The sequence below is a fragment of the Phaseolus vulgaris genome, chromosome 2, assembly GCF_000499845.2.
Source record: "Phaseolus vulgaris cultivar G19833 chromosome 2, P. vulgaris v2.0, whole genome shotgun sequence".
Taxonomy (NCBI): domain Eukaryota; kingdom Viridiplantae; phylum Streptophyta; class Magnoliopsida; order Fabales; family Fabaceae; genus Phaseolus; species Phaseolus vulgaris.
This window is the reverse complement of record NC_023758.2, coordinates 32,205,559-32,233,008: the sequence shown is the minus strand read 5'-3', so window position 1 is coordinate 32,233,008 and position 27,450 is coordinate 32,205,559. Positions and strand designations below refer to the sequence as shown.

Sequence of the window (27,450 nt, the reverse complement as noted above, 5' to 3'; positions counted from 1 at the left end):
AGTAGGAATTTGGCATGAGTGGAGAGTGTAAAGAAATTGACAAAAAAGGCGAGGCTTGATTTTGTTTTTCTATGGTATCCAAGGCGAGAGGGTTGTGTGTGTTATGGTTATAGTAATTCCTTATTTTGTTGTATATAGCTTTGGCCAACAACATTGTGAAGCTGTGACAGTGGTAAATAGCTGTTCTGAAGACAATAGGGTAAAGGGTTGGCTCACAGTTGGTTCACATGAAATGAAATCACCAATTAAAAGGACCAAGAAGGTAAAGGAAAAAGGGTTTGGGTTCACATGAAATCGCCACTCATGTATGGGTCATGATTGCTCATAAATGTCGCATTCATCCACTCACTCATCAAACCAAACCCACTGTTGCTGTATTCTATTATTGTATTACTATTACTAATTCTATGTTAAGCTCTACACGATAAACATAGTATGAGAAATAACGGTTTCATGTATTGCGGCACGATGTTAATATTTGGTAACGAACCAGCACCACTTTTTATGCGCCAAACGAACTTCAGGGTTTGCTGCTTATCAACTGAAAATAAGATTACTACAATCAGTCTTGTTGGATAATAAAGGTAATTTCTTACATTTATTTAGTTGAGTGGTTTAATTTAAAATAAACTGTAAATATTGAATATTTCGTGCATTTAATTACAGAGTTGTTGCCGTAGCGGTATTTATTTAGATCACATTCTCTGTGTTATGGTTGTTTGGCATAGAGAATAGACATACGGATAGGTACATTATTATTACATAATTATTATTATTACTTTCGAGCATTGGTTGGTCGCACGGAACCACGCTCGCAGCGGTGTCCTTGACACCTGTGGCTACGAATGAGTCTGTGAAAAAAAGCTGTTTTGTGTTACGTCTTGTATAAAATGGTATACTCAGCACTTAACACTGGGCAGAGTGAGTTTATTAACCTCACTACTCTCTCTCTCTTTCTCTTTCTCCTTGGATACCAAAACCATACACTCAAACCAACACACCCACTCCACCTTTTCTTTCTTCTCTCTCTCTCTTAGCATTCTCCTTTCTCCATTGTCTTCGTCAGTGGTGGGGAAAGCATGGAAACCACCTCAGTTTCCAAAATGCAGTTTGCATTGTTTTGTTTGGCGTTGTGGTTGGGTGTTCAGCTGGAGTGGGTTCACTGTACTGTTACCTACGACAGAAAGGCCATTCTCATCAATGGCCAAAGGAGACTCCTTTTTTCTGGCTCTATACATTACCCCAGAAGTACCCCAGATGTAGTTTTCTTCTTCCATTTCCTATAATTTTGTTTTCTTGTTTGGCCAAACAAACTTTGCCTTGTTTACTGTTTTTTTTTTCCTGTGTAGATGTGGGAAGATCTGATTTACAAGGCTAAAGAAGGAGGTCTAGACGTCATTGAAACCTACGTCTTTTGGAATGTTCACGAGCCTTCTCCTGGCAATGTATTTCACTAACACTCTTTCAGTTCTTTAATTTTTTTTTTCTTGTTGCAATTGAGGTTTATTATCTCTGTTCTCTATTAACGCAATTTGTTTCAGTTCAACTTTGAAGGAAGGTACGATCTGGTGAGGTTCGTGAAGACAATACAGAAAGCGGGGCTATATGCTCATCTTCGCATTGGACCTTATGTCTGTGCAGAATGGAACTTCGGGTACCTTGAAAAAAATTTCACACCCTTTTGTGTTGTTTGTTTCTAACCCGAGGTTTTGGCCTTGTGGGGGCGTGTTCGATACCTTTAATGATTTTCTCTCGTAATGTGCAGAGGATTTCCTGTTTGGCTCAAGTATGTTCCGGGCATCAGCTTTAGAACAGACAATGAACCTTTCAAGGTAAGTCTCTCTAGCGCGTGCGCCCGCATGTACACACACCAAAATCGATTTTCATTACTTTAACTAACTAAAGGAAAGTATGGAATTTCTTTCAACTGAAATGGTTTTGTTGATGACCCGTGAACGGCGTTGCAGAGGGCAATGCAAGGGTTCACCGAGAAGATTGTGGGAATGATGAAGAGTGAACGTCTCTATGAATCTCAGGGTGGCCCTATCATACTCTCTCAGGTGTTGTTTAGCCTCCATTCCTTACTTGCTTTTTGTGTATTTATCTTCAGCCACTACTGGCTGTAGACTTTTCAGTTTAGATCTGACCAAGTGGCTATAATAATAGTGAAATATGTACATTATGCTATTTCAGATTGAGAATGAGTATGGGGCACAGAGTAAATTACTTGGACCTGCTGGCCAAAATTATGTGAACTGGGCTGCAAAAATGGCTATTGAAACGGGAACGGGGGTCCCCTGGGTGATGTGCAAGGAAGATGACGCACCAGATCCTGTGGTGAGCATTCTCATTCCTCCTTCTTCTTGAAAGTTATGTACGGTAGTATAACATGCTGAGGTCAAAATGTACCATCAACACATTTTTGTACTTTGATTCTATTGATTCTATTGTTGTTGTTATTATTATTGTTGCTATTATTATTATATAAAAAATGAGCATCCAACGCTTTGTAGCCCCAACCTTTTCTATTCAAGAACCTTGCATGTTCAGGAATGTGATTCATATATCTGTTTGTTTCCTTTTAATGGCAGATAAACACATGCAATGGCTTTTACTGTGATTATTTTACTCCTAATAAACCCTATAAGCCTTCAATTTGGACTGAGGCTTGGAGTGGCTGGTAATCATTTTTATTGTTACTCTCTAAGTTTGGAATTAAAGAAACGAGCTTGTATAATTTTTACTCTCAAATATGAAGGTTTTCTGAATTTGGAGGTTCAATTCATGAAAGACCTGTTCAGGATTTGGCATTTGCAGTTGCCCGATTCATACAGAAAGGAGGATCTTTTGTAAACTACTACATGGTTGGTTTTCTTATCCACTAACTCAATTTAGAAATTGATAATGAAGATGGGACAACAGCATTTACTCTGGTAACTTTCCTTTGCTCGTGTAGTATCATGGGGGAACCAATTTTGGCCGAACAGCTGGAGGCCCTTTCATCACTACAAGTTATGATTATGATGCTCCACTGGATGAATATGGTGAGAACTGAAACTTTTGTAATTTATGTAACTGCTGGCTATGGCTGCCTTTTTATTTAGCTGCTTCAATTACATCTATATCAACAATTTTACGTCCGAAACACTTGTTCACTGGTCTGAAGTATCACTCTCTAACTGCATTCATTCGTAGTTCCAACATTACCCCCATACTATATTACTGATTATTTTACTGAATACATTTGTTAAACAAAAATGATAGGTTTGATTAGGCAACCCAAGTATGGTCATCTGAAGGATCTTCATAAGGCTATGAAGATGTGTGAGCCGGCTTTAATTTCAACTGACCCAGCTGTTACTTCATTGGGGAACTATCAACAGGTTTAACATACTCTCTCTCTCTCTCTCTCTCTCTCTCTCTCTCTCTCTCTCTTCACTGTGCCACAGCTTCCTTTACCGACCCTAGTGAATATTCTCTTTTTCCCAGGCTTATGTATACTCAACAAAATCTGGAGACTGTGCCGCATTCCTCTCAAACTATGATACAAAATCTTCTGTTAGAGTGATGTTCAACAATATGCACTATAACTTACCTCCGTGGTCCATCAGCATCCTTCCTGATTGCAGAAATGCTGTTTTCAATACAGCCAAAGTATGTAACAAAAGTCTGGGATTTAAAATCATATTCCTTTGGTACTCTGGGGTCACCGTTATGCTTCCTAGCACACAATTTATTCCCCTTCAATATCGTCATCAATGGTATTCAACAATTTTAAATTGTATAAAGCCACTAAATTCATCTTCTCCTCTGTTAGGTTGGAGTACAAACATCTCAGATGCAAATGCTGCCGACAAATACTCATATGTTATCATGGGAGAGATTTGATGAAGACGTTTCTTCTCTTGATGACAGCTCTGCAATTGCAATCACTGCTTCTGGTCTCCTGGAACAGCTAAATGTAACACGGGATACAAGTGATTATCTTTGGTATATAACTAGGTAAGCTTGATTTTCTAAATTTGATTAGGCTTGCTTCTTAATTAAGCCACTTTGCCAATCTTGTGTTTTAATTCCACCCACCACATATTGACATTGTGACCAGTATGTAGTCCTCTTGCTTAACAATTCTCTATGTTCATTTTTCAATTAGCAGGTTACTTGCATTGGCAATTAAAAAAAAATGGTTAATTTTGTAGATACTTAGTACGGAATTGACATTATGGGATGACTTTGACATTTAATGGAATCTCTCATAGGATCCTGCTACTAAATGTTTAGAAACCATTTTTACCCTACTAATTATTTCATGTCTATTTTTCTAGTGTTGATATAGGTTCATCGGAATCTTTTCTCCGAGGAGGCGAACTACCCTCTCTCGTTGTTCAATCCACGGGCCATGCCGTGCATGTTTTTATCAATGGTCAACTTTCAGGTGTGTAGTCTGCTTCCTTCTTAACTAGATCTTCTTTCCATGTTAATAGTCAAATCAAAGGAGGCATGATAAATATGATTGAAAACAGGTTCTGCCTTTGGAACACGGGAGGATAGGAGATTCAGATATATTGGCCCAGTAAACCTCCGTGCTGGAACAAACAGAATAGCTCTGCTCAGTGTTGCTGTTGGACTTCCTGTAAGTCTCTTTTTTTCCACCTTTACTTTCCAGAAAAAATCCTACAACATCCAAGTATCGATCGATGCAATCCAATGTCAAAAGCTAATATTTCAGAAAAAACGTTTAAGGTTTACTTTTGTTTATTTTGTATGGTTTCTCCTTGAGTTTTCTTATGAAAGATCTTCTAACCTTCTTTTAATCGAGCGAGTTGTCACCGTGTCCACTCGTTCTCCTATAGTTGTCTCAGCTTTGATTATAAAGGCTTTATTCTTTTGTGTGTTAATGATTAAATCATTATTTTCGGATGTGTTGTAATAGAACGTGGGAGGACATTTTGAGACTTGGAACACAGGAATCCTTGGTCCAGTTGTACTGCGGGGACTTGACCAAGGAAAGTGGGATTTATCTTGGCAGAAATGGAATTATCAGGTTGGTTAGTCTTACTTCAGTTTATTGAGTTGTCTTGGTTACAAAGGATTTTTTTTTTATCAAGACATGCCCACTTTTTAAACAGGTTGGGCTGAAAGGAGAGGCCATGAATCTTGCATCTCCAAATGGTATCACTTCTGTAGAGTGGATGCAGTCGGCATTAGTTTCAGACAAAAATCAACCACTGACATGGCACAAGGTAAAAATAAACAGAAATGTGCTTAAGGTTCGTGGAAACCAATTCTTGGCCATAGAAAATGATAAAATTTATTGGTATATTTGCAGACTTATTTTGATGCTCCAGATGGAGATGAGCCGTTGGCATTGGACATGGAGGGTATGGGTAAAGGTCAAATATGGATTAATGGACTGAGCATTGGAAGATACTGGACTGCTCTAGCTGCTGGTGATTGCAAGGGTTGCAGCTATGCAGGCACCTTCAGACCTCCAAAGTGCCAGGTTGGTTGTGGCCAACCAACCCAGCGGTGGTAAGTATTATTTTTTGTCGACATTGTAGGTAATGCGTGGCTCTGTCAGGCCAGAGTCCCTTATATTTGGCACTAAATATTTCAGGTACCATGTACCTCGATCTTGGTTGAAGCCAAATCATAATCTGCTAGTTGTTTTTGAGGAACTTGGGGGAGATCCTTCAAAGATTTCACTTGCAAAGAGATCAGTGAGCAGTGTCTGCGCTGATGTGTCTGAGTTCCAGTCTAATGTTAGGAATTGGCACATTGAGAGCTATGGGAAATCAGAAGAGTTCCATCCCCCCAAAGTTCACTTGCATTGCAGTTCTGGCCAAACCATCTCTTCCATTAAATTTGCAAGCTTTGGAACTCCTTTGGGGACCTGTGGAAGTTATGAGCAAGGAGTTTGTCATTCTCCTTCTTCCTATTCCATCTTAGAGAAGGTACTCCCCAACTTCATTTCTTAATCCGACTCATCAACTTTGTAATAAGTTTTTCTATGGGCGATAGATTCCACAACTAATGTTCTTTGTTATTTATCTCAGAAATGTATAGGAAAGCCCAGATGCACGGTCACTGTATCAAACAGTAACTTTGGGCATGACCCTTGTCCAAATGTGCTGAAGAGGTTAACAGTTGAAGCTGTTTGCGCTCCAACCAAGTGGAGGGGATGAATGGTTAAAAGCACATTTTACGTGCAATCTGCAGAGACTTAACAAGAAAAACTCAAGAACAGTAATAGTATAGGTAAAGTTAAGTGCCATAGTTGTTTTGGGGAGAGTAACTACATTCTGTGTTGGTGCCGAAGGCACAAGGGTTATGATTTTTATGGAGTGATGTGACAACGGAATTGTATAAATTAGTGATTATTGGATAGGAGAGAGTTTTAAACCAAGAGTCCAAAATTTGGACACTTGTGTGTGAATTTTAAGTAGTAGTTCCCTGCCTTCAAAGTTTTAACTATAGGCAGGGGAACCATAGGCACTTTGGTTTGTGTGATGTTAGTTTTTTGGTTTTAGTTTGTGGGTAAATTAAACTCCAAATCAGGTTTAAGTTAGGAGCGGATCCTACTGTAACCATTCTCTCAACCACGTTTACTAATAGTTTATTGTTCTTTGCACTTTGTGTCCTATTCTTTCTTTTTGCCTTTATGTTGCACCATCTACCAATGTCTGTCAGACATAGATTTGTAAGTGCCGTGCATTAGGGCTCACGTGGACGAGCGTTTAAACATTTTTATGAGAAAAAAAAACCTCTCCTCAAGTTAAAACTAATTTATATATGAATTATTAAAAGTATAAATTGAGAGTAATTAAATATTTTTTATGAATTAATATATATCTATTATTAATTTGAATTTATGGAATTTTTAACTTTATTTTTCCTAAAAATATTTTTTATAAAAATTCATTGAAAGAGACGTAAGTTATTTATTTATTGGGAGAATATTTGTTATATTAGAAACCATGTAAGAAACAAAATAATAATATGCCAAGTTAGCCGGTTTTAAATAATAATGTCATAAATTTAATTTTATTGTCAATAGACTTAATGAATATATGCATATTGGCTCATATTTCATAATAGATTAATAATGAATTAATACATTTTAAAACGAGTCAATGCTTAATTTTTTAATAATGAGTTTATGATAAAGAAGACGCATCCATTTAATTCTATTTCTTATATAAAATAGGACAAGAAATGACTTTTTGGTTTGTTTATTTAGTTCCTGTATAATTATTTCCACCAAATCGAATGAAGAGAACACAATAGAAAACAGAAAATTATTGAAACATATTGAAATCGATTTGCATGTTGTTCGTGAGAAACTTCAAGCCAAATTGTTTCATCTTCTTCCCATTTATTTCGCTCAACAACTTGCTGATATATTTAACAAGTCCCCTAAACCAAAAAAATTGAAAAAATATCCAAGCTTGGTATCCTTGATATCCATGGTGAGGGAAACTATTGTAAATATAATTGTTTTACGTTTTACCTTTTATGTTTTATGTTTTTTCTTCTCTTTATGCTCTCTATTTTCTTTCTGCAACTCTATTTATACATGTTACTTTTCTTTGTAAAACACTTCTTTCCTGCATGCAATTAATACAAGGTTTTACATAACATTCTCTTATGGTGGAATGGTGAAGATCCCACCATGCACATACTCTGGTGTAAAGTCGTTGATCCCACTATGCATTTCTACTTGTGCAAAGTTTTTTTTCCACCCTGCATTAATAATAATTAGAATGTAGTGCACTTATTGAATGCGTAATATTGTAATTTTGTTAGAAAATGATGATGATGAGTATGTTGAGAAAATAGATAATTTAGTAAACTTTTAACTAAAACTACACATTTTTTTTCTTAGAAAAACATTTTATTTAATTTTTTAAGTAAAAATAAAAGAATCGAATTTCACATGTGAATGCATAAAAAAACTATTGTAGTATAACAATACAACTATATAATAATAGTTAAAGATGATCTAGAGGGAAGTATAATGAATTAAATAAATAGAATACGATAAAAAAAATTGTTTATGAAACTAGTAAACCATAATATTAAAAATATATAAGATATTTAGTTTACCTTTTTTTATTGAATAAAAAGGTAACTCGTCAATGCTACAATTGGGGTTTTCACATTTATCATGAAATTGTTTTCGTCTTTTTATAACTCCAAATCAATTTCATGAGTGGATCAAATTTTTCATTTTCCTCTAAAATATTAAGTCCTCTAGTATTGTATTATCTTGTTTACTATAATAATATAGATTTTTATTGATTCTCACTCTTAATCATAATTAACTTATTTATATATCATCACATTTCTACGTCACATAACTTAGACTCATCATTACTACTGGATTTTTCACATCTTAGTTGTTTATATTGGGTGGGTGGACTGTCACCATCTAATGATACTTAATTAGTGTAAAAGATGTTGATACGAAAATAGATGAGATTCTTATAATATTTAAGAATTTATGTAAAAATTAATAAACATTGAAAATACTTATTTTAAATTTGTTGAAAATAACTTTTTAATAATTTATTCTTCTCAAACTCAATTATAATTGAATCATGTTAAGTTTTAAATAAAAATATATCTCAGTCAATAGAATTGCCAATGTAAAATCAGGAGAGCCTGTGTAATCATGATTCATGATATAACACCATCCACTATTATTTAAGACTGAAACAAAGCACCAGTTGCTATTCAGAAATAGATGACAGAGTAAAAAGGTACATTGTGCAATAGCAAAAATACCAAAATAAAGTCTAGTACAAGGTTGTAAAATATAAAGACCAAAGCATAAATGTCTTGGAACCAAAGTAAACTACTGAGATGAGAAAAGATTAAGCACTAGATGCAGCCACATGTTTCTCTATTGTCTGCTGCAATTCTTCCTTCTTTGCTCCCACCACTTTGCCCAGAAGAGTTCCCTCTTTCACAAACACAAAAGTTGGCATTGCCTCAACAGCAAAATCTTCAGCAACACTCTGCAATCAACAAATTATTTATCATTATTCTCTAAACGAATAAACATAACTGTGTGATTATTTTATTTTTACCTTCAATTCGTCTACATCCACCTTCAGAAATACGACATTTGTAAACTTCTTAGCCAGCTCAGCCAAGAATGGAGAAATGAAACGGCATGGTCCACACCAAGAAGCAGTAAAATCCACAACAATCTGACATAATTACAAATGTAATAGCATGATTACCAGTGAAATATAACTACAATATCACACATTTTTATAAGATAAAACTCACATATTTTGGACCTGTTAAGGTGAAAATTTTCAATTCCAATTAGAGAATCTATGAAACTTTTTACAGGTTCTGTCATTAGTTATATGATAATGATAGCTACATATGTAAATGATTAGAACTGCTTGTAGGGTACTGCAGATTGAAGTTTGCAATGCATGATTATGTTAAAATATAAGGGTATAGGCGAACCATACCCTGTTGAAATAGACTATCCAAGAAGAATCAGATGATAACGAAATAATTATTTTAACAGATAATATACACTAACAAATTTCAATAACCAAATAAAGAATGAAAGTTAGATATAATGTTTATATGTATATATCAAGTCTGTAATTAACATGTTTACTGCAGAAATTACATACATGCTGCTTAATTGCACTGTTGCAGATTACTTCATAAACAGAAAAACAACAACCGAACAGTTCATTACTCTTTCAAATCCTGACAACAATTTCAATTGCTGGTCATCTGCTACCGCCACGGCAGAACAAATCAAAACTTCTCAAATTGAATTTTGTTTCTCACATTTTATTAGTTAATATAACATGAAATATTTTATTTCAGTGTATTTTCATATTCACTATTAAGGTTTTGTCGCCATTTCATTTCTTCTTTTAACATCTCTCACCACGTTTCCTCTCTTTCTTATTTTCTTCTCCACACATCTCATCACCTTATGGTTGTGAAAAAATCGTAACTCTTACATAAATGGAATTCCCCCACAATTCTTATATCTCACAGATCTTGCAAAAAGACAAAGTGAGGAAGACTGATTTCAAAGCTTAATAATATCAAGCCGTTGATAACAAATTAATCCATAGCGTTTGATTAGTAGTGTTTACAATGCAAGGTTAACATAAATGGTACACGATTCAATTTGATTACCACAAGACTTTTTTGGTAAATCTGATATACATAGCACTCAAGATCCAGAAAACCCAATTAATTTAATTCAAAATCAATTTTAAAATCCAAACTCACATGTTTACAAAAAAAGTTATAATTCTCATGAGTATAGTGTGCAAAAACAGTAAAAACAAATCATTATATAATCCTGCACACACAGAGTGTAAGAAAAGTGCAATTTCACACAGTCAATGAAAAACCTAAGATTAACAAGGGCATGTATTAATAAACTAATATAGAATTGATGATTAAAAATAAAATCAGTAGAGTCCTCCACAGTTTCTTTCGTCCTCATTGGATTCAGAGAAACATATATATTCTCCCCAAAGCAATAAAAAACAGAACTTTTTTCCAGAATACTCTTTTAGTCGAGTTTCAAAACCAATGAAGGCCGAATCAAAATATAACAACAATAAAATAACAGCAAAGTTAAGCTCAGATCAAATCCAAGGATGACGCTTCAAACAATTTATTAATAAAGCCATATATGAGACGTAAGCTATAGAGTCCAATGCATGATGTGAAGATGACAACAAAAACAAAACAAATTAAGAATCATAGCAAAAATTGAGATCGATGGATCCATGCATATATTAAAAGTAATTAAGATTAATGAGTTGATTTTTATTTTTTTTGGCAAAAGATTAATGAGTTGATTGATACATACGAGTTTCTTGGAATCATTGCCCTTTTGGAGTTGTTCGGTCCATGCCTCAACGGTGTGGCAGGCAATGACTTGTCCCTCTTCTGATGCGCCGGCCATTCTCTCAATCCTTATTTTCTCAGAAAGAAACCTTCGACGGTTACAAATTTCAATATGAATATCAAATAAAATACAAAGACATAGCCGCTGCTGTGTCACAACTTTAAATAAGCAAGGCGCATGGGTATCCACTCTCGCCAAAATGGGTTCGCTTTTCTCATTATTTACCACTTTGCCACCGACTATGTTTTTTCTGTGCATACGAAATAAAAATTAAATTGCCCAATTAATTTTATTGGTGCTTTCCGTTTCTCAGATACAAAAAAAAATTCATCCTTCACGGTTTGGATTTCGAATTAAGTGCACAGCTTCTTGAAATTTTGAATTCTTTTGTCACAAAATATTTTCCAAATAAACAATTAATTGAGTCGTGCTTGTTCTATAACTATATCATGTAATTTGCTTATTTTTTATTTTGTTGTAATTTTTTTCAAATCTCTTAACTTAATATTACGTTAGATGCTGCACGTTGAGTATATTATAGAAAAATTATTATTATAATTACAGTTTATAAAAAAAATCTTAAAAAGTGATTTTTTTTGTAAATATTTGTTTGTGCACATTCACTTATTTTTTATTACAAGTATTTTTTCAAGTTGTAACTTTTGTTTTTTAAAGTAATAATATTAACAATAAAAATGTGTTAATATACTTTGTATTAAAAATAAATGGGTATATATATATACACGTATACGTATGTATATGAAAGTTTTTTTTAACCCAATATTTTGCTTTGGAACACGCGTGCATTTTTTTAGATTTATCTGGGTGAATAACAAAATTAAAGCGTTTTATTTTCTCTATCATTTTGGCCTTTTGTATTATTTAATTAATAAAAAATAAATAAAAGTAGGTGTTTTTACCTTAAATAGGCATATCTTATCCGAATTTTATATATTTTCCTAAATATTTTTTGTGGATTTTAATCAAAATGAAAAAAATAAATAAATGCATCGTTTCTACCTTAAATGGTCATAAATTTTGTAAACATAAGATCCAATTTTTATGCATTTAATAAAAATTGAACTCATTTAAAATTTGGTTTAAAAAATATTATATAAAATAGTTAAAAATAATATTAATAAACATATAACATTGAGATATTGCAATAATTTTTAATCTTAGTTTGCTAAATAAATAAGTAAATCAATTTAATTAGATAGTATAGACTATAGAAAGCTACAATTAGAGGACAGAGTAGAAATCTGGAAAGACTTCAGAAAATAAACATAATACATTTTTCAATCCTGAAGTCATGTATCTTTTTCTTTATGTGTTTTTGGATTGAATATATCAATTTTCAAAGGAAAAATCATATGATTTATCCCAATTAGCAGTGTAGATTTGATTGGATTTTTTTTAATTCTTTTCTTTAAGTCTTAGAATGAAGACATATAGTAGATCGTGCAGAGAACAACAAAATGGAAAATGGACAGAACGTTTTTGAATGATAGCAGACTGGAACACTCTCAACTTATATGCAATTGAACCATTTCTATCTTCAAATGTATAATAAAATAATTCAAAGTATAAACTCAATAAATAAACTGATACTGTATCCATTGGTTAATCAAACATATAGTCAATGCTACTAAGCATATCATAATTTATGGCCAAGTTTACTTGATACCCAAAAATCAATATCAATCTCCCAAAATTATTGTATTTTTTTCTAAGAAATGGCCATGCATAATGCACAAGTTGTACGAAAAATGGACGCGTTTAAAAAGAGAATAATTTGATTCTTTTTATTTTTGGCCACCCTTTTCTGAATTCTTCACTATTTGATTTTGACGCATGGATATTTCTCGTTACCAGAACAGTTATCTTTTTTCAAGAGTTGGGTCATGAACAATTGTATGCAAAAATTCGTCTCTCCTTATTCACTACACATTGCTTTAAAAGGATTCCACTTAAAAAAACTAAAATAGCAAAGTTCTATTTCACACAGCACACAGAAAATGTTTTTGCTACTGACATTGTGATTTAAAAAAAAAGTGTAAATGGAAGCAATAAGAAAAAGCTCCGTAGGTGCTGGCATCAAGGGTGAACATGCTACTGGTCTTGTATACCTGCAAAAAATGGTGAAGTGTGTCTTTTTTATGCGGCAAACTTTTGTACTGAGCTTTTTCATGTTCGTGAAATTCACAATGATTTAATTATTTTAAAACAAAATTCAAAGTCCAATTCAAAACTCATTGAAGAGGATGGCAGCACCCTTCCTATTTCCAAACGTAAAAGGCAGTTTGTGACCAACACCAATCGAAATCCATTTATACCAACCTCAATCTGTAACAGAGACGTAGCACACAATGTCTTGGCACCAAAAAGACATGGGACAGGATGCTGCAAGTCACTTTATTTAAAACAAAATCATACACACAAGAAAACAAGTCCTACTGAAGCAACAAGCCGACAATAAAATTTATCTGAACACAGAGTATATGATTAATTAGCCATGTTTCATAAAAAAATATAGCGTATTACAGTTGTAAACGAAGTAGAGCCACAGAACCGGATACTACAATTGAATCAGATTCTTGAAACAATACGTACCAAGCAGGAACCAGCCAATAAGAATGGAAGTGAAAAAGAACCAAAACTTTAAGAAAGTGAAGCCCCCGAATATGACTCCAAGAAAAAATACAACCACAAATGGTAAGATGGATCGAAGCATAGATGCTTTGCTGACCCAACGTCCATTGAATAAAATGAAAATTGCAAGGTTCACCACATTCCATCCACCAGACAAGAAATCCAACCTGTTTAAATTATTGACAACAAACGAGTGGCAGTTGCAGGTAAAGAGATTGTAAGATCGGTGTTGGAATTCTTGAGTGCTTTTCCTTAGTGCATCATCCCAAGTCCTTAAATCTCCCCTATTTTCTCCTTCCGTGTTGTGTTCCACACCATTGTATGCAGACTGGCCCAGAGGTATGCAACACTGCCAACAATTTTTTTAAAAAACACTTGAGAAGCAATAGAAGAACAGAAAACCAACAAGCTAGAATCAAGTTCCTGCAAAATATAACTTTTTACAGCTTCCATTTAGTGTATATCACAGCGTTATGGAGAAATAAAACCCCAAAAGGAAGTTAGAGTCAAAGTGGTTAGACAAAGAAATAAGAGTCTCATGATATAGTCCTACTTCCGCTTCTTGATTTGTCCCAGCTTTAGTTTAGGACAATTTGTTTACTAAGGGGAAGCAAACTTGTCTATGTTCTCTTCACATAAAGAAAGACTAAACAATAGCATATACCTTTTCTTTGGGAACCTGAAAATAGCGAGTGGCAGCTCCAAATGTAAAATGATCCACACACACAAAATTAGGCCCCGCAAAATCCAATATTACTCCATCCTCTCTGCAGATGCCAATGTGCCCGATGCAAGGAATGAACCACGAGATCACAGGAAGTGGTGACCACACAACGGAGTATGGAAATCGAGCCCTTTTCGGATCAATTTGCGTAGTTTGCGAATAACTTCCTTCCATCATCTGCTGCTGTTGCTCAATATCCAACTCTGCTCCCATTGCAAAAGTCGGTAGAACTATATCACGGACTTCCCAATACACAACAAGCAATTACATAACTGAAAGTCATAACATCAAACATGTTTATAAACAAAGGCGCATACTATATATATATATATATATATATATAATTTGAACCTAAAACCAAAACATCACTAAGAAGCAGGTGTAGTGTCTAATATTTCAATTCCAAGATTCAAGTAAAGCAGCGATGGAATTCAAATGTTACATGTCTTTTAAGGTTCTCAATTTCTGGTTTCAAGAACAACCATGAAGCAGAGCATTAAATCTAGTTTGACCAATAACAACCAGACAACTACATCGTTCCTTAGACAGATTTGGGTTTCAAAATTCGAGATTTAGGTACGGTTTCGCGAAATGAATTGATGGGACAATGATTCCTAAACTGGAATATGCGCGATTCATGATGAAATTACAAAGCAGAAGAAACCCTAGACTAGCATACGCTTGAATTATAGTCAACACATAACATAGAAAATAAAAAAGTGAAAGGGATCCGATCCAATCACCTTTTACAGCAGACAAAGAAGGATCGCTACTCTGCCCGCACACTGTGCAACTGCGCACAATTTCAGAGCCTAGTAAACGCAATGTGTATAATTAATTATCTTCGTAACTCTACTTTTTCATCACCTATTTGTTAGAGTGTGAAACAAATATTATTCACACACTCTTCTACCGTCTAATCTTAATTTTAAATTTAATTGCGTTTTCTAATCAACAAATTGTCCCAGTATTATTTATATGGGGCAAACTGAGAAATCTTAGTGGTTTTGAGTTAAAAGGAATAGATAAAACTATGAAATAAATTCGGGATGTGAAAAAAAAAATTTGGAAATAAAGTGTATCAATTTAATTGAACCCTTCAATGGCTTTGAATTTGAGAGCACGTAGAAGAACTTTGTGGAAGTGATTGAAGTGATCTTATTGAAACTACTCCATGTTTGGTTTGTGATTAACTCCTAATCCCTAAATTACACTAGTTAACTCCTAATCCATGTTTGATTTGTCTGTTTGTTTTTGTTGTGTAAATAAAACACATGTAAAATTCATTTTAACAACTTTTTTTATTATAAGTATCCGTAAAATATATTTCATCAGTCTCTTAATTATTTAAAAAATATTAACTACAAATTTCTCTAAAAATAATATTGGAAATCCCTTCTTAATTTAGTGGGCACAATGATCGATAAATCTTGATAACTGGTCCATTGAATATATTTTCTGATTGTCATTTCACAAGTTTTGGAATTATAATTCTTTCTTGAAAATGTGATAAGCTTTAATTATTCACCATCTCCTTTATGTGATAAATCTTTCTCCCATTCTCTATATAAATGGAACTTGTAAGGAAGAAAAAAGAAAACAAGTGAGAAGAGCAATATAGAGAGTTGATATCCAATGAAATGTTAGAGAGATGTTGTATTCTATTCTTGTTAGGTGAGATTGAGTGTTATTCTCACATAGTGAGAGAAACAAATATTGTAATCCTACTTTCATAATGAAGACATTTTCTGGACTATGTCCTGTGGGTTTTTATTTCTAAAGTTGAAAAGGTGAAAAAAAATTTCAACGTTACAAAAATTCTCGATGTCATTATTCTAATTTGATGTATTTTTTTATCTGCTTATTATGAATAATTGGAATAAACCTAAAAACATAGATATATTGTGAGCAATTGAGCAAAGTCACAAAAGAAAATATAAGTGTAATTTTTTTTTTAGAATGAAATGGAATGTCACCTAAATGTTTAGGGATTCAAATTCCCCTATATATGCCTATCATCAATATCACATGTTGCCAAAAGTAGTAACAAAACAACTAATAACCCACCACAACAAAGAAATGTTGTGCCACTAGGTCATACCACAAGTGACATTTACATTTTTATAATCATATTAATTTCTTGTCCCATTACTTCTAAGAGCTTTCTGCAGTAATCAATGGTTGGTTAAGGGAAAAAGCATCACTTTTTTCTTCCCTGTGATTCTTGGCCTCAATGGGGACTATGACCTCTTTGATTGTCTTGGATTCTTGACTTCTCCCCCATACAACAAGATACAAACCGAATATGATTAAGCATGCTCCAATAATCCTGCACCTCAAAATAGAAAATAATAAAATTTTATGTAGTACAAGCCACAGTTAACATAATTTTGTAATTTACCATTCGAATCTTATGATTCAATACATCTACTTTACTTAACTTATCTAATTGGTTTGATTCCATGATAGTCCAACTCAAACTTTAGAGGCTTTAGCTAGCAGATGACATATTTAGCTTTAGAAATAAGTTTAAGAAAACAATGAAATTAAAGTTATTTGAACTATCAAAACCTACCCTCCCAAGAAGAATTCTTCACCGAAAATAATAGATGCCATCACAGCTACTAGTAATGTTTGTAAAGGTAGATAAATTGAAGCAAGCACTGGCCCTCCTTTGCCAATGGTCCATATCTGTATTGCTGATGCCAGGCCTGAAGTCACCAGTCCCTGATACAAACCAACCTATTTTGTCATCTCAGTTGTCATATTTCACTTCCCTTTAACATAAAAACAAACTCACACCATAAACACTAACAACTAAATGAAGTTTCTTGATGTCAAGGTCACCAATTATGATCCTTGATTAAGTTAAAAGAAAATCCAAATTAAGCTTGCTACAGTGGTGCTTTGTCTTTGAACTTTAACTTCCACCATTAGCCAAGATGAAAAAGAAATCAGTTTTTGTGTAGGTAGAAACACCAAGTGAACAAACATGCTGATGAAAATGTAAACAGAGAAACCAGTTTAATTTACAAACCGAGAACAAAACACTGTAGATCTCTCCACTTGAATTGAACTGCCAGGCTTTGGAATCCTTCTCAAAAAAGGCTGCAATTGTCAAAAACTGCACAACACCAAAGAAGCATGTAAATGCAGAAACTGTGAGCGGGGCTGAGTATTTGTTCAGAACGAATGCTTGCATCACTATCCAACCAGACCAACATAAGGAGTGACCGAAGAGATAGATGCCACCCAAGTTCCAATTCTTTTCTGGGGTATCCCTCAACATAGACAAGTATTGTTCATGATGAAATGTTAAATGTGGAGTATAAATAACAGGTCCCTTGTAAAGGGTAATGATAGTAGCTCCACCAACAGAAGCAAGGACACCAAGGACCTTAGCCACACCATCAATTCTATTGAAGTGAACGCTCTCATATCTGCACTTCCCTTATATATATAATTGAACAAATAAGTTATACTCGTGAGCTTAATCCATATACAATGTGTATGAAGTGAAACATTTTCAATAAATTTTGACCATTTTGTCATGTCAGTATCCTATTTTCTAGACTTTTGACACAAGAGGGTCAACAACACATTTTCTAATATACCTATTTTAACATACGCTCTACTACTTGTTTAAGTTTATCAAAAATTACAAAATCATGAGAGAAACTTGTCAAATAAGAAGTGAGACTCATAAAAAATTGTTCTTTTCAATACAATTTACCATAAGAGATTGCATTTTAGACAAACATCTTAGAGATGTGTTGTTAACATTTCTTTAGAGGTTAAAGATTGTAGCTTGCCTGAGTAGTGCAGCCATGAGAAAGGTGAGGGCTGGAACAGAATTCTGCATAGCAGCGGCAAAGGTAGGTGAAGTTTTCTCCAAACCTAAGAGGTAGAATCCTTCTTTCATTGTTATTCTGCCAGAATCAGAAGGGGGGAGTTTAACAATTACGCCTAACATATATATCTTATGATAAATGGATGGCTTCATGAAGGGATCCTACCCAACAAGTCCAAGTAGAAAAAAGTGTACCACACAACAAGTGGTTATTGTTGGCCTGTCTTTCCTTGCAGAGAAGAAAACAGATACAAAAATGAAATAAAAGGTTAGATAGTTTAACTGGGAATAGGTAAAGGGTTCCTATATATCTATTTACCATAGAGCTAAACTGCATACTTCTCTGAAAAATATGCGAGTGGACCCAGAAGAACCAAGGCAGTGATGTTTCTATAGACAGGAAAAATAAGCTTGCTTACTCCTGTATCAAGTGCAATTCTCAGAAATATATGATTTCCTGCATAACAAAGTTGTAGAAACGTTAAGGCTATGTGCAGATTAGCTCGTTGGGGCATCATGTTTCTTGGTCTTTTGTGTATTGTTTGCTGATAGTGATAATGCTTTTCGCTCTAGAGAAGCAGAACAGGATTAGGAGTATGGAGAGTTCAATTTTGTAAGAACTGTTTGACCAGGAAAACACAGGTAAGAGAGGAGAGAGATCAGTGTATAAGATAGATCGATCTAACTTGTGGACAATCAAAAAATAAAAAAATAAAATATAAGTCCCATTTGTTTTTTTCATATATAATAACATCTAGAATCAGATCACTTGCTTGCATGTGATTGTTAATAACTTGTTATGATTTTATTCTACCTAAATATTTCATCTCTAATAAATACCAACTCTCCATCTTAGTGTTTTTGACTTAGTAATAAGAATGAAAAACAAACTAATAAAATAAATTGAATAAAATAGTTAAAACGAGTAATATTCACATTTTCATAGCAACATTGTTGAAATGATTTTGTAAACTAAATCACAGGAATAAGAACCAGTAGCATTTGTATAAGTGTTGATGAGTGTTCCTTTGTCTAAATGTAGACTCTTGAGTGCTTGGTAAACTGAATTAAGCTTAATCCTCCATTCATTAGTTATTATGTCAGATAATTAAGTCTCCTATAAGAAGATTTCTCTACCTGAAGACATTATTCAAAGTCAAAATAATTACAGACAATGTTTCATGAATGATTTTTGATTAAATATGAAACATCAACAATTTTAAATTAATTAATTGAACACATGAAAATGATATTTTTTTTAAGAGAAAATAACTCCAACACAATTGTTTCTTCTTCAAAATTTTAATTATAAATTTTTAATAATAAATTATATTTTTAAATGAAAATATTATTTGACATACTTCTATGATAGTTCCTATAGAAATGATACATTTACAATATAATTTATAACATTTTTCTAATCAATCAATACTTTTTAGTAGGGTATATTGCTTTAAAAGAAAAGGTTATATATTGATAGTGTAAATAATAGATATTTATGTACAATAAAGTTTGAAACTTTTATTGTTTATAATTTTTTTAGGATGAAAAAGATAGTATTATACACTCATTAAACTAATATTATTTATTCAAAATTTGTTTTTTATTATAATTTAAAATAGCCACCGATGCTTAATACAAAAATAAATAATAATCAAGTGACATTAAGATAATAATGCAAAATTGTATAAATGTACAGTGGTTACAATTAAGGTATGGACACTGAAATTTTCTATTATTATTTAATAGATAATATGGTCAAATATAAATTTTATTTGAGTAAATTATTTAAAAAGTATTAAAAATAATTTATTAAAATAAGTTAAAAGTTATTAAAATTATATTATTATAAACAGATGAAATAATTTTATCAAAATTTTAGGACATATAAAGATGAAAACCACCATGCTTCTGAAAGAGAATGAAATAAAAATAATTTTGACTTGGTTTTTTTCAGCCATAGAAGACCTAAGTGGTATAGTGTAGAAGTGAAGAGGTGGAGGCATGTTGAATGTTTAGGAGAGGAAGAGGAAAAGAAAGGAAGAGGAGAGATTAGCTGAATTGCGCACCTAAGCCATGAGGAAGCGGGATTTGGCCATTCTTATGCTCTCCGCTTTTGCTATTTTCTTCACTCTTCAGGTGCCCTTTTACTCTTCCCCTGTTATCCAACTTTCTCTCACTCTAAAACCCTAATTTGGTCATTCATTATGCCTCGATCCAATTTCACGTTTATGTATCTTTCATTGATCGCTGTTTAGCAAGATGGTGGTATTTCGTTCAAAGAAGCATGGATGCACCTGACCGATGAGTATCCAATCAAATACGAGGCCGATCGTCTTCCTCCGCCCCTGGTTGCTGATCTCAATGGAGACGGTAAGAAGGAAGTTCTTGTAGCTACTAACGACGCCAAAATTCAGGTAGCTTCGATTTTGGAATGTTTCCACTTCTTTATTGCTCTAATTTTCGTTCACCTGTAATCTTTCATGCTTGTTTTGGCATCTTCTCATTTCTAGTGTCAATATGTGTTTGCATAGGACAAGAAACGTCTAGTTTATACTTGATTGTTGGTTTTTCTGGGTAATAGCTTTGTTCAGATTGGTACCACTACTGTTGGTAACTGGGTTGTGTAATTATGCTGGGTCTCTCAGGTTTTGGAGCCCCATACTAGGCGTGTCGATGAAGGGTTCAGTGAGGCGCGTGTGTTGGCTGAAGTGTCTCTGTTGCCTGACAAAGTACGTGTCATGTCTGGTAGACGGCCTGTTGCTATGGCCACCGGCATTATTGACCGGTATAAAATTGGGCAGCCGCAGAAACAGGTTTTGGTTGTAGTAACATCAGGTTGGTCCGTAATGTGTTTTGATTCCAACCTCCAAAAGTTGTGGGAAAATAATCTACAGGTACAATGTTTTAGCTGTGCTGTTATATCGTTATTTATTACTCTATGTTGGGTTTTACTAATTCCTCTAGTGGTTGTTATAGGAGGATTTTCCACATAATGCTCACCATAGGGAAGTTTCTATCTCTATAAGCAATTATACTCTGAAGCATGGAGATACTGGATTGATAATTGTTGGTGGCAGGATGGAAATGCAGCCACATGTACGTGTCACTTTGCTCATTGTTTCCTGGTTCATTACTATATTTTCCTACCAGGCCCCTTTCTGTGTTCTAATAGCAAAAATTTCCATATATCCTTGATGGTGTTTATCATCCTTTTTAAAAAGTAGAGACCATGAACAGCTTATGAGTGACACAACGTTGTGGTCATCTCGTATTCTTTTACATTCTGCAAGGGCAAATGTGAAAGTTCCTCTGCATCTTTGTTTGATGAAGTATGTTAGTAATATATATTTTGCATTACTTCTTGAATTTCAGAAACTTCTATTTGTTATTTGATTCTTATAATTGTAATGTTTTTGGTTCATGCATCTCTGAGGTATGTTCAGAATTATTACTATTCAGTATTATCTTCTAATCTAAACTTGTTTCTTTGCTCAAATTGGTAACAGGGTCCTTTTTCCGTTAATTTTGTAATCAATTGTTTCAATCTAGCTATGTTGACTGTTTTATAATTTTAGATTTTTATGGATCCTTTTGAAGAAATGGGAATGGGAGCCAGATTTTCGGAGCATCAACGAAGAAGTACCACTGAAAAGGAGGTATAGTCTGTTTGCTAGTGGATGCTATATTTTGTGCCTGTTTTGTTTACCACCCTGTAGCATACTAAAGTATACCTACAAAAAACACTGTATGTAGTTGTAGTCCTTAAAATTTCGCTAAGTCGATATAATTAAGCCAATAAACTCTGCATTTTGCAGGTAGTTGCATAAGATTCTAGACCTTCATAATCAGGCACCTAAATAAATAGGAGACAGTTTTAAGTGTATGTTTGTATAAACTTCTTTATATGTTCTTATAGAAAAAAATAAGGAAAACTGAAACAAACTTTTCCATAGGGACTTGGAGAAGGTTTTCTTTAAATTTCTCTTTTATTCTGAAAAATGTATCAGATGTTAGTTCTTTTCTTATTCTTGTGTGGTGGAAGTTTGACTTTTTGTTATGATCCTTGCCTTGGGTAGGCTTCTGAAAACTCTGGAACTGTGGATTTACGCCACTTTGCATTTTATGCATTTGCTGGTCGATCTGGTGCTGAACGATGGAGCAGAAAAAATGAGGTGCCGTGCTTTATTCTTTGGTCTTCAGTATGTTCTATTGTTTGGGTGTTGTCATCTTTCTAAATTTGAACTAAAATTTCATTATATAAGAATGCATTTTGTTCCTTTTGTTATTTTTGTTTGAAGGATAGACTTTTTTATCTTTTAAGTTTAGTAAGTGCATCTTCTCTATTCTCTCCCCGTTTGTTTTATCTTTCGAAGTTTATATAGGTGTAGCAAGGAAACATGAAAACTGAAGAAAACTAATGATTAAGTAAAAAAAATACAGAGCATATTGAGCTGTATTCCCTTGCCAATAAACTATAGCATTGAAGAAGGATGCTAAAGGTATGCTGTTAGCATATGCACTAGCATTTTAATCCACTGGTGCACATTATATATTTTTCCCAAAAGATACCCATGAAAGAAATGGAACCACCTCCCAACAAGCATCAAAGTTAGTCTTGTCGGCTTTTGACACCAGATATTAGATGTTTTACAACCAAGTGAACCGATTTCAGGGTTAAGTCTGATTGAATTGTGTGATTGATGCTAACCTGCCATTTAACTATAACTACAACCAAACCTGGGCTACATGGATAAAGCAACTTAGTGTTCACTTACCTAACATCTATTTTGTTGAAAGCTCTTGTGTAGTGTTATCCTTTACTCTAATTGCTGGTATTTTCTGTTCATTTAGAACATTGAAGTGCATTCTTCAGACGCATCGCAATTACTTCCACAGCATAACTACAAGCTTGATGTTCATGCTCTGAATACCCGTCAACCTGGAGAGGTACTTACATTTTAGCTATTCAACTAAATCATAAGTCTATGGGTATGCTGGATTAGTGAAATGTAATAAAGGTACACAAAACTATTGTTATTTATAACCTTTCAGCAGTCACCCAGTGAGATTTGAGGGGAAGCAATGAAATCACTGTTTTTCTTCTTCAGTTACATTTACAAAATCTAAAAAATGTAGTTGTTGATTTTACTACTATGCCCTTTTAGTTTAGTTTAAATGTTGTAAGTAATCCAAAGCAATAACTTGTTCATTCCTTTCTTTTTCTCGTTAATCCCCTAAAGTCAAAGTAAGTTCCAAACAAAGGATAAGTAATACCAACCCTTCCCACTCCATTCGATTCCATTGCAATAAGCTAAGCAATTCAAACATAATTGTTTAAAAGTGTTTCCGTGCTTATTGTCAACATATTCCTAACTTCCTAAAGAACGGAAACTATGCTCCTTTCATATATTCATGCTATCCACCTTTTCTCTTACAATGGTCAACCATTAAAACAAATATTTGCTTGCTTGTATGAGCTTTCCAGAAGAACTCCCGTCATCAATTCCTCCATTATGTGTGGAAACACTGAAACATGCATATGGTGGAGTATTTTTGTTTAAATTATGTAATTGAGAAATCTTTGTTTTTTAATTATAGATATTTCCCTAAAATTTGCTTCATGTGACATGTGAGATTGTAGTTTGAATGCAGGGAATTCAGAGAATCAATCTTGGGAGTTATGCCTCATCGCTGGGTACCTTATATTTGACATCCTTTATTAGCCTTTTATACCAAATCTTAATCTCAAATACCGTTCATACTTTACAATATATGAATGTGTTTATCAGGCTAGGAGAGAAGATACTTTGTTGAAACTTGCCCACTTCAGACGGCACAAGAGAAAAACATTGAAGAGAACACCTGGAAAGTCGATGAGTTACCCTTTTCACAAGCCTGAGGAAAACCATCCTCCAGGAAAGGACACAACCAAAAAAATTTCAAACATAATTGGAAAAGCAGCAAATTATGCTGGTTCAGCAAAATCTAAGAAGGTTATATACTAACCATGCCATGTAATTGCTAAAAAAGCTGGTTATATTTGATTATTTGTATTGGAATTCATTCAATTGTATTGACATAATGATAGTTAGTTTTTTATATGACTATTATTTGACAACTTAAAATTCATCCAGTAATAGAAACACCCTGTTTACTTCTATTGCACATCCAATTTTTATTTTATGATTTAAACTTGAGTTGGTATTCATTTGCATCATCTATTGGTTCTAAGCTATTTAGGTGCAAAGTAAGAATAGTCGTAGATCACTACTGTTGTGAAACATAGCATGTCTAAATTAGATATTCTTGATTAGGGGTTTGCTATGTTGAAGTAATTTCTTTGCGTCATATTATTTTAGTTTTCATGTTATTTCCTAACATGAGATTGGTTTTCTAAGAAATAAAATTGACATGTTATGGCACTGAGAAAATTAACTTTTTGATAGAAAAGAGTAAAGAATTTGCAATCATGATGTTTCTCTCTTCGATTGCAGCACCTTCCCTATGTTCCCACCATAACCAACTACACTCAGGTTTGGTGGGTTCCTAATGTTGTTGTGGCTCATCAGAAGGAGGGCATAGAAGCTCTTCATCTGGCATCTGGTCGAACAATATGCAAGGTAAACATAAAATCCTTTAGTCAACTTGAACTTATTGCTTTACCATGCATTTCTTGATTAGCGTAGAAGACAATTTTACCTAAAAAAACTATTGACGCCATTAAAGGCTGCAAGTATTTGTAAAGCTCAATCTTCTGATACTACTTTCAGCTCTTGGAGCACATTGGTTTCTTACTCAAAAGATATACCTTGTGCTATTCGGCCAAAATTCTATTTAGCTCCGTCATATAATTCGTAAGCATTTTCATGTCTAATGTAATGCCAAATTTGTTTATTTCAGCTTCATCTTCAGGAAGGTGGTCTACATGCTGATATTAATGGTGATGGAGTTCTAGACCATGTGCAGGTTCATGTTTCTTAACCCATTTTAATTAAAAAATCGAGCTAGACCGTATTAATTTAGCATGATAGCAAACAGAGAATGTTCTTCTGTCTGACTTCTGGAATATTCATCCTATAAGGCTGTTGGAGGAAATGGTGCTGAGCAGACTGTAGCCAGTGGGTCTATGGATGTGCTACGTCCTTGTTGGGCTGTTGCAACATCTGGTGTACCAGTACGAGAACAACTCTTTAACGTATCCATTTGTCATTATACCCATTTTAACTTATTCCAACATGGAGAACTTTATAGAAGCTACAGTCAAGGTTCAGAGAGTGCCTCTTTAGAGGTAGCAACGCCTATTCTAATTCCTCGAAGTGATGGTCATAGGCATAGGAAGGGAAGCCATGGCGATGTTATCTTCTTGACAAATCGTGGAGAGGTACAGCATTTTTTCAATTGTTTGTTGAGCACCAATAGTATTTCTTTGATATTTCCAAGTTTTCCGGTCACAAATATTTTATACTGTGGTTTTTTGAGATATATCATAATTGGGAGTTATTTCTCTAAAAGAAACGTTTACTGAATCTTTTGAAACATGGAATTTTTGGATTAAATTTCATGTGACCATTTGAAATAAAGATCTTTCGAAATGCGGGAGAAGCTTTTTGTAGTGCTTGAATAGATTCTAAGATAAACTTGCAATTTTATTGACACTGATATCGGTGACCTGGAAAAAATTGTTTCTTGCAGATTACATCATACTCCCCTGGCTTGCATGGTCATGATGCTGTTTGGCAGTGGCAACAATCAACTGGTGTTACATGGTCAAATCTACCATCCCCGTCAGGAATGATGGAAGGTGGTCTGGTGATTCCCACACTAAAGCCTCTTACTTTGCGGTTGCATGATAATCAGGAAGTGATCCTTGCAGCTGGGGAACAGGAAGCCGTGATAATATCACCAGGAGGAAGTGTACTAGCTACAATTGAACTACCTGGTTCACCAACACACGTTTTGATCTGTGAGGACTTCTCAAATGATGGGCTCACTGACCTTATTCTTGTCACCTCTAATGGAGTGTACGGCTTTGTTCAGACCAGGCAACCAGGTGCTCTCTTCTTCAGCATGCTGGTTGGTTGCCTCATAGTCGTGATGGGGGTTATATTTGTCACCCAGCATTTGAATTCCACAAAGGGGAAGCCTCGTCCCTCATCCGTTCCTCGGTGAAAAGCTGGAACTGAAATTTATACTAGCCCAACTTGACGCTATTGAAGAAACAGATACAGTGAAGTGTGTGCAACCAGTCAAGAGTATTCAAAACGCATAGAGCTTGAGTAAATCTCTAGGAGGTGCTGAACGGTCCTAGAATGTTGATTGTAAAATTTGGACAGAATGTAGGAAATTTGATGTTATAATATTATAAGGAAACTTATGCTGTCTGCTTCCTGGATTTTTGACCTGTCGTTGAGGAACCTATACTGTACACAGTGGTTACTTGTTCAGAATTAGTTGATGCGCTTCAGAAACTCACCAGACGGTCTTTCTAATTCTTCCCAAGGATTTCTTGCTCAAGGGAGTTATTTAACTCACCGTACCAAAATTGCTCTTCATTTTGAACCAACTTTATAAATAAATCTGCATGGGACTAAGATGCTACGCAATTCTTGAGAGTGAGTTAAGGATGGTTTGTTGAGAAAATTACTGGTTGATAATAATGTTACGTAATTCTTAGGAGAAGTATTTAGAATTGTACTCTACATGGTCGAGATGGCCGCTGAGATTGCACTTAGGCTAAACCCTAAACAAGATAACAACGGTTAAAAACTAATTAATAAACTTTAATTAGTTCGTTAGACTAAAATAATATTAATTTAAAAAGTTGTGATTGTTTAATACTTTCGTTTGGTGAATGTCACACTGGATGAAATTGTTTTTTTATGTCAAAATTACTTAAATTACTAAATATTGATTACTTTTGTAGGTATCTTCTTTATCTCGACCAAAATCTTAGAAACAACTCCCAAGTTCAAACCAACTAGATAAAGATGACTCGTTCTCTATCTATACAAGAATAATTGGTGTTTGTTGTGGAGTTGAGAAGGAGCGACATAATTTAGTCGTATTTACAAGAAACACAAGTAATGATTAAAGGATTATAGGTTCAAGAGTAGTTGGAACCAAACACATGGCTCTTATTCTAGCTCTTCAAATGGAGATGGCCAAAATAAAATGGAGGAATACCGAAGAAATTCATGCCTTTAGAAGAGAAAATAAGGAAATTAAAAGAAAAATGGAAGGGATGCACCCCTTGGAGTCTCAAGAAAATGAATATCGAAAACTGATGATTAAAAACATAACAACATCCCC

General features: G+C 34.1%; 5 protein-coding genes across 7 annotated transcripts; 2 read left to right on the top strand and 3 right to left on the bottom strand.

The window, feature by feature from the left end:
- Window positions 1–783: 783 nt before the first annotated feature.
- Window positions 784–6,631, top strand: LOC137811507 (beta-galactosidase 3-like). Its single transcript, XM_068613292.1, has 19 exons — window positions 784–1,259; window positions 1,350–1,445; window positions 1,542–1,654; window positions 1,766–1,832; window positions 1,968–2,060; window positions 2,194–2,337; window positions 2,592–2,680; window positions 2,759–2,864; window positions 2,957–3,044; window positions 3,265–3,383; window positions 3,490–3,654; window positions 3,818–4,002; window positions 4,326–4,435; window positions 4,524–4,633; window positions 4,934–5,044; window positions 5,130–5,243; window positions 5,330–5,532; window positions 5,618–5,954; window positions 6,057–6,631. The coding sequence occupies exons 1-19, from the start codon at window positions 1,080–1,082 to the stop codon at window positions 6,183–6,185; spliced, it is 2,559 nt and encodes an 852-aa protein (XP_068469393.1). The 5' UTR covers window positions 784–1,079; the 3' UTR covers window positions 6,186–6,631.
- Window positions 6,632–8,678: 2,047 nt separating this feature from the next.
- On the bottom strand, window positions 8,679–11,142 carry LOC137811508 (thioredoxin H-type). The gene is made up of 3 exons (XM_068613293.1): window positions 10,874–11,142; window positions 9,093–9,215; window positions 8,679–9,020 (listed from the first exon to the last, which is right to left on the bottom strand). The coding sequence occupies exons 1-3, from the start codon at window positions 10,967–10,969 to the stop codon at window positions 8,877–8,879; spliced, it is 363 nt and encodes a 120-aa protein (XP_068469394.1). The 5' UTR covers window positions 10,970–11,142; the 3' UTR covers window positions 8,679–8,876.
- Window positions 11,143–13,393: 2,251 nt separating this feature from the next.
- Window positions 13,394–15,237, bottom strand: LOC137811506 (protein RTE1-HOMOLOG). 3 transcript variants are annotated; one of them, XM_068613289.1, is made up of 3 exons: window positions 15,032–15,237; window positions 14,229–14,560; window positions 13,394–13,913 (listed from the first exon to the last, which is right to left on the bottom strand). In XM_068613289.1, exons 2-3 carry the CDS (start codon window positions 14,499–14,501, stop codon window positions 13,491–13,493), a joined length of 696 nt encoding a protein of 231 aa, XP_068469390.1. In that variant the 5' UTR covers window positions 14,502–14,560; window positions 15,032–15,237; the 3' UTR covers window positions 13,394–13,490. The 3 variants fall into 3 exon arrangements, with proteins under 3 accessions (XP_068469390.1, XP_068469392.1, XP_068469391.1); XM_068613291.1 differs by having other exon boundaries at window positions 14,229–14,518; window positions 15,032–15,172; XM_068613290.1 differs by having other exon boundaries at window positions 14,229–14,530; window positions 15,032–15,150.
- Window positions 15,238–16,218: 981 nt separating this feature from the next.
- LOC137811504 (protein WALLS ARE THIN 1-like) lies at window positions 16,219–18,856 on the bottom strand. Its single transcript, XM_068613288.1, has 6 exons — window positions 18,478–18,856; window positions 18,305–18,367; window positions 18,101–18,217; window positions 17,326–17,728; window positions 16,864–17,015; window positions 16,219–16,617 (listed from the first exon to the last, which is right to left on the bottom strand). Exons 1-6 carry the CDS (start codon window positions 18,654–18,656, stop codon window positions 16,443–16,445), a joined length of 1,089 nt encoding a protein of 362 aa, XP_068469389.1. The 5' UTR covers window positions 18,657–18,856; the 3' UTR covers window positions 16,219–16,442.
- A 1,162-nt stretch (window positions 18,857–20,018) lies between these two features.
- LOC137811503 (uncharacterized) lies at window positions 20,019–26,522 on the top strand. The gene is made up of 13 exons (XM_068613287.1): window positions 20,019–20,277; window positions 20,397–20,555; window positions 20,787–21,035; window positions 21,118–21,237; window positions 21,717–21,797; window positions 22,218–22,313; window positions 22,993–23,088; window positions 23,783–23,836; window positions 23,931–24,134; window positions 24,636–24,761; window positions 25,042–25,107; window positions 25,223–25,522; window positions 25,834–26,522. Exons 1-13 carry the CDS (start codon window positions 20,215–20,217, stop codon window positions 26,308–26,310), a joined length of 2,091 nt encoding a protein of 696 aa, XP_068469388.1. The 5' UTR covers window positions 20,019–20,214; the 3' UTR covers window positions 26,311–26,522.
- The last annotated feature ends 928 nt before the right edge of the window (window positions 26,523–27,450 follow it).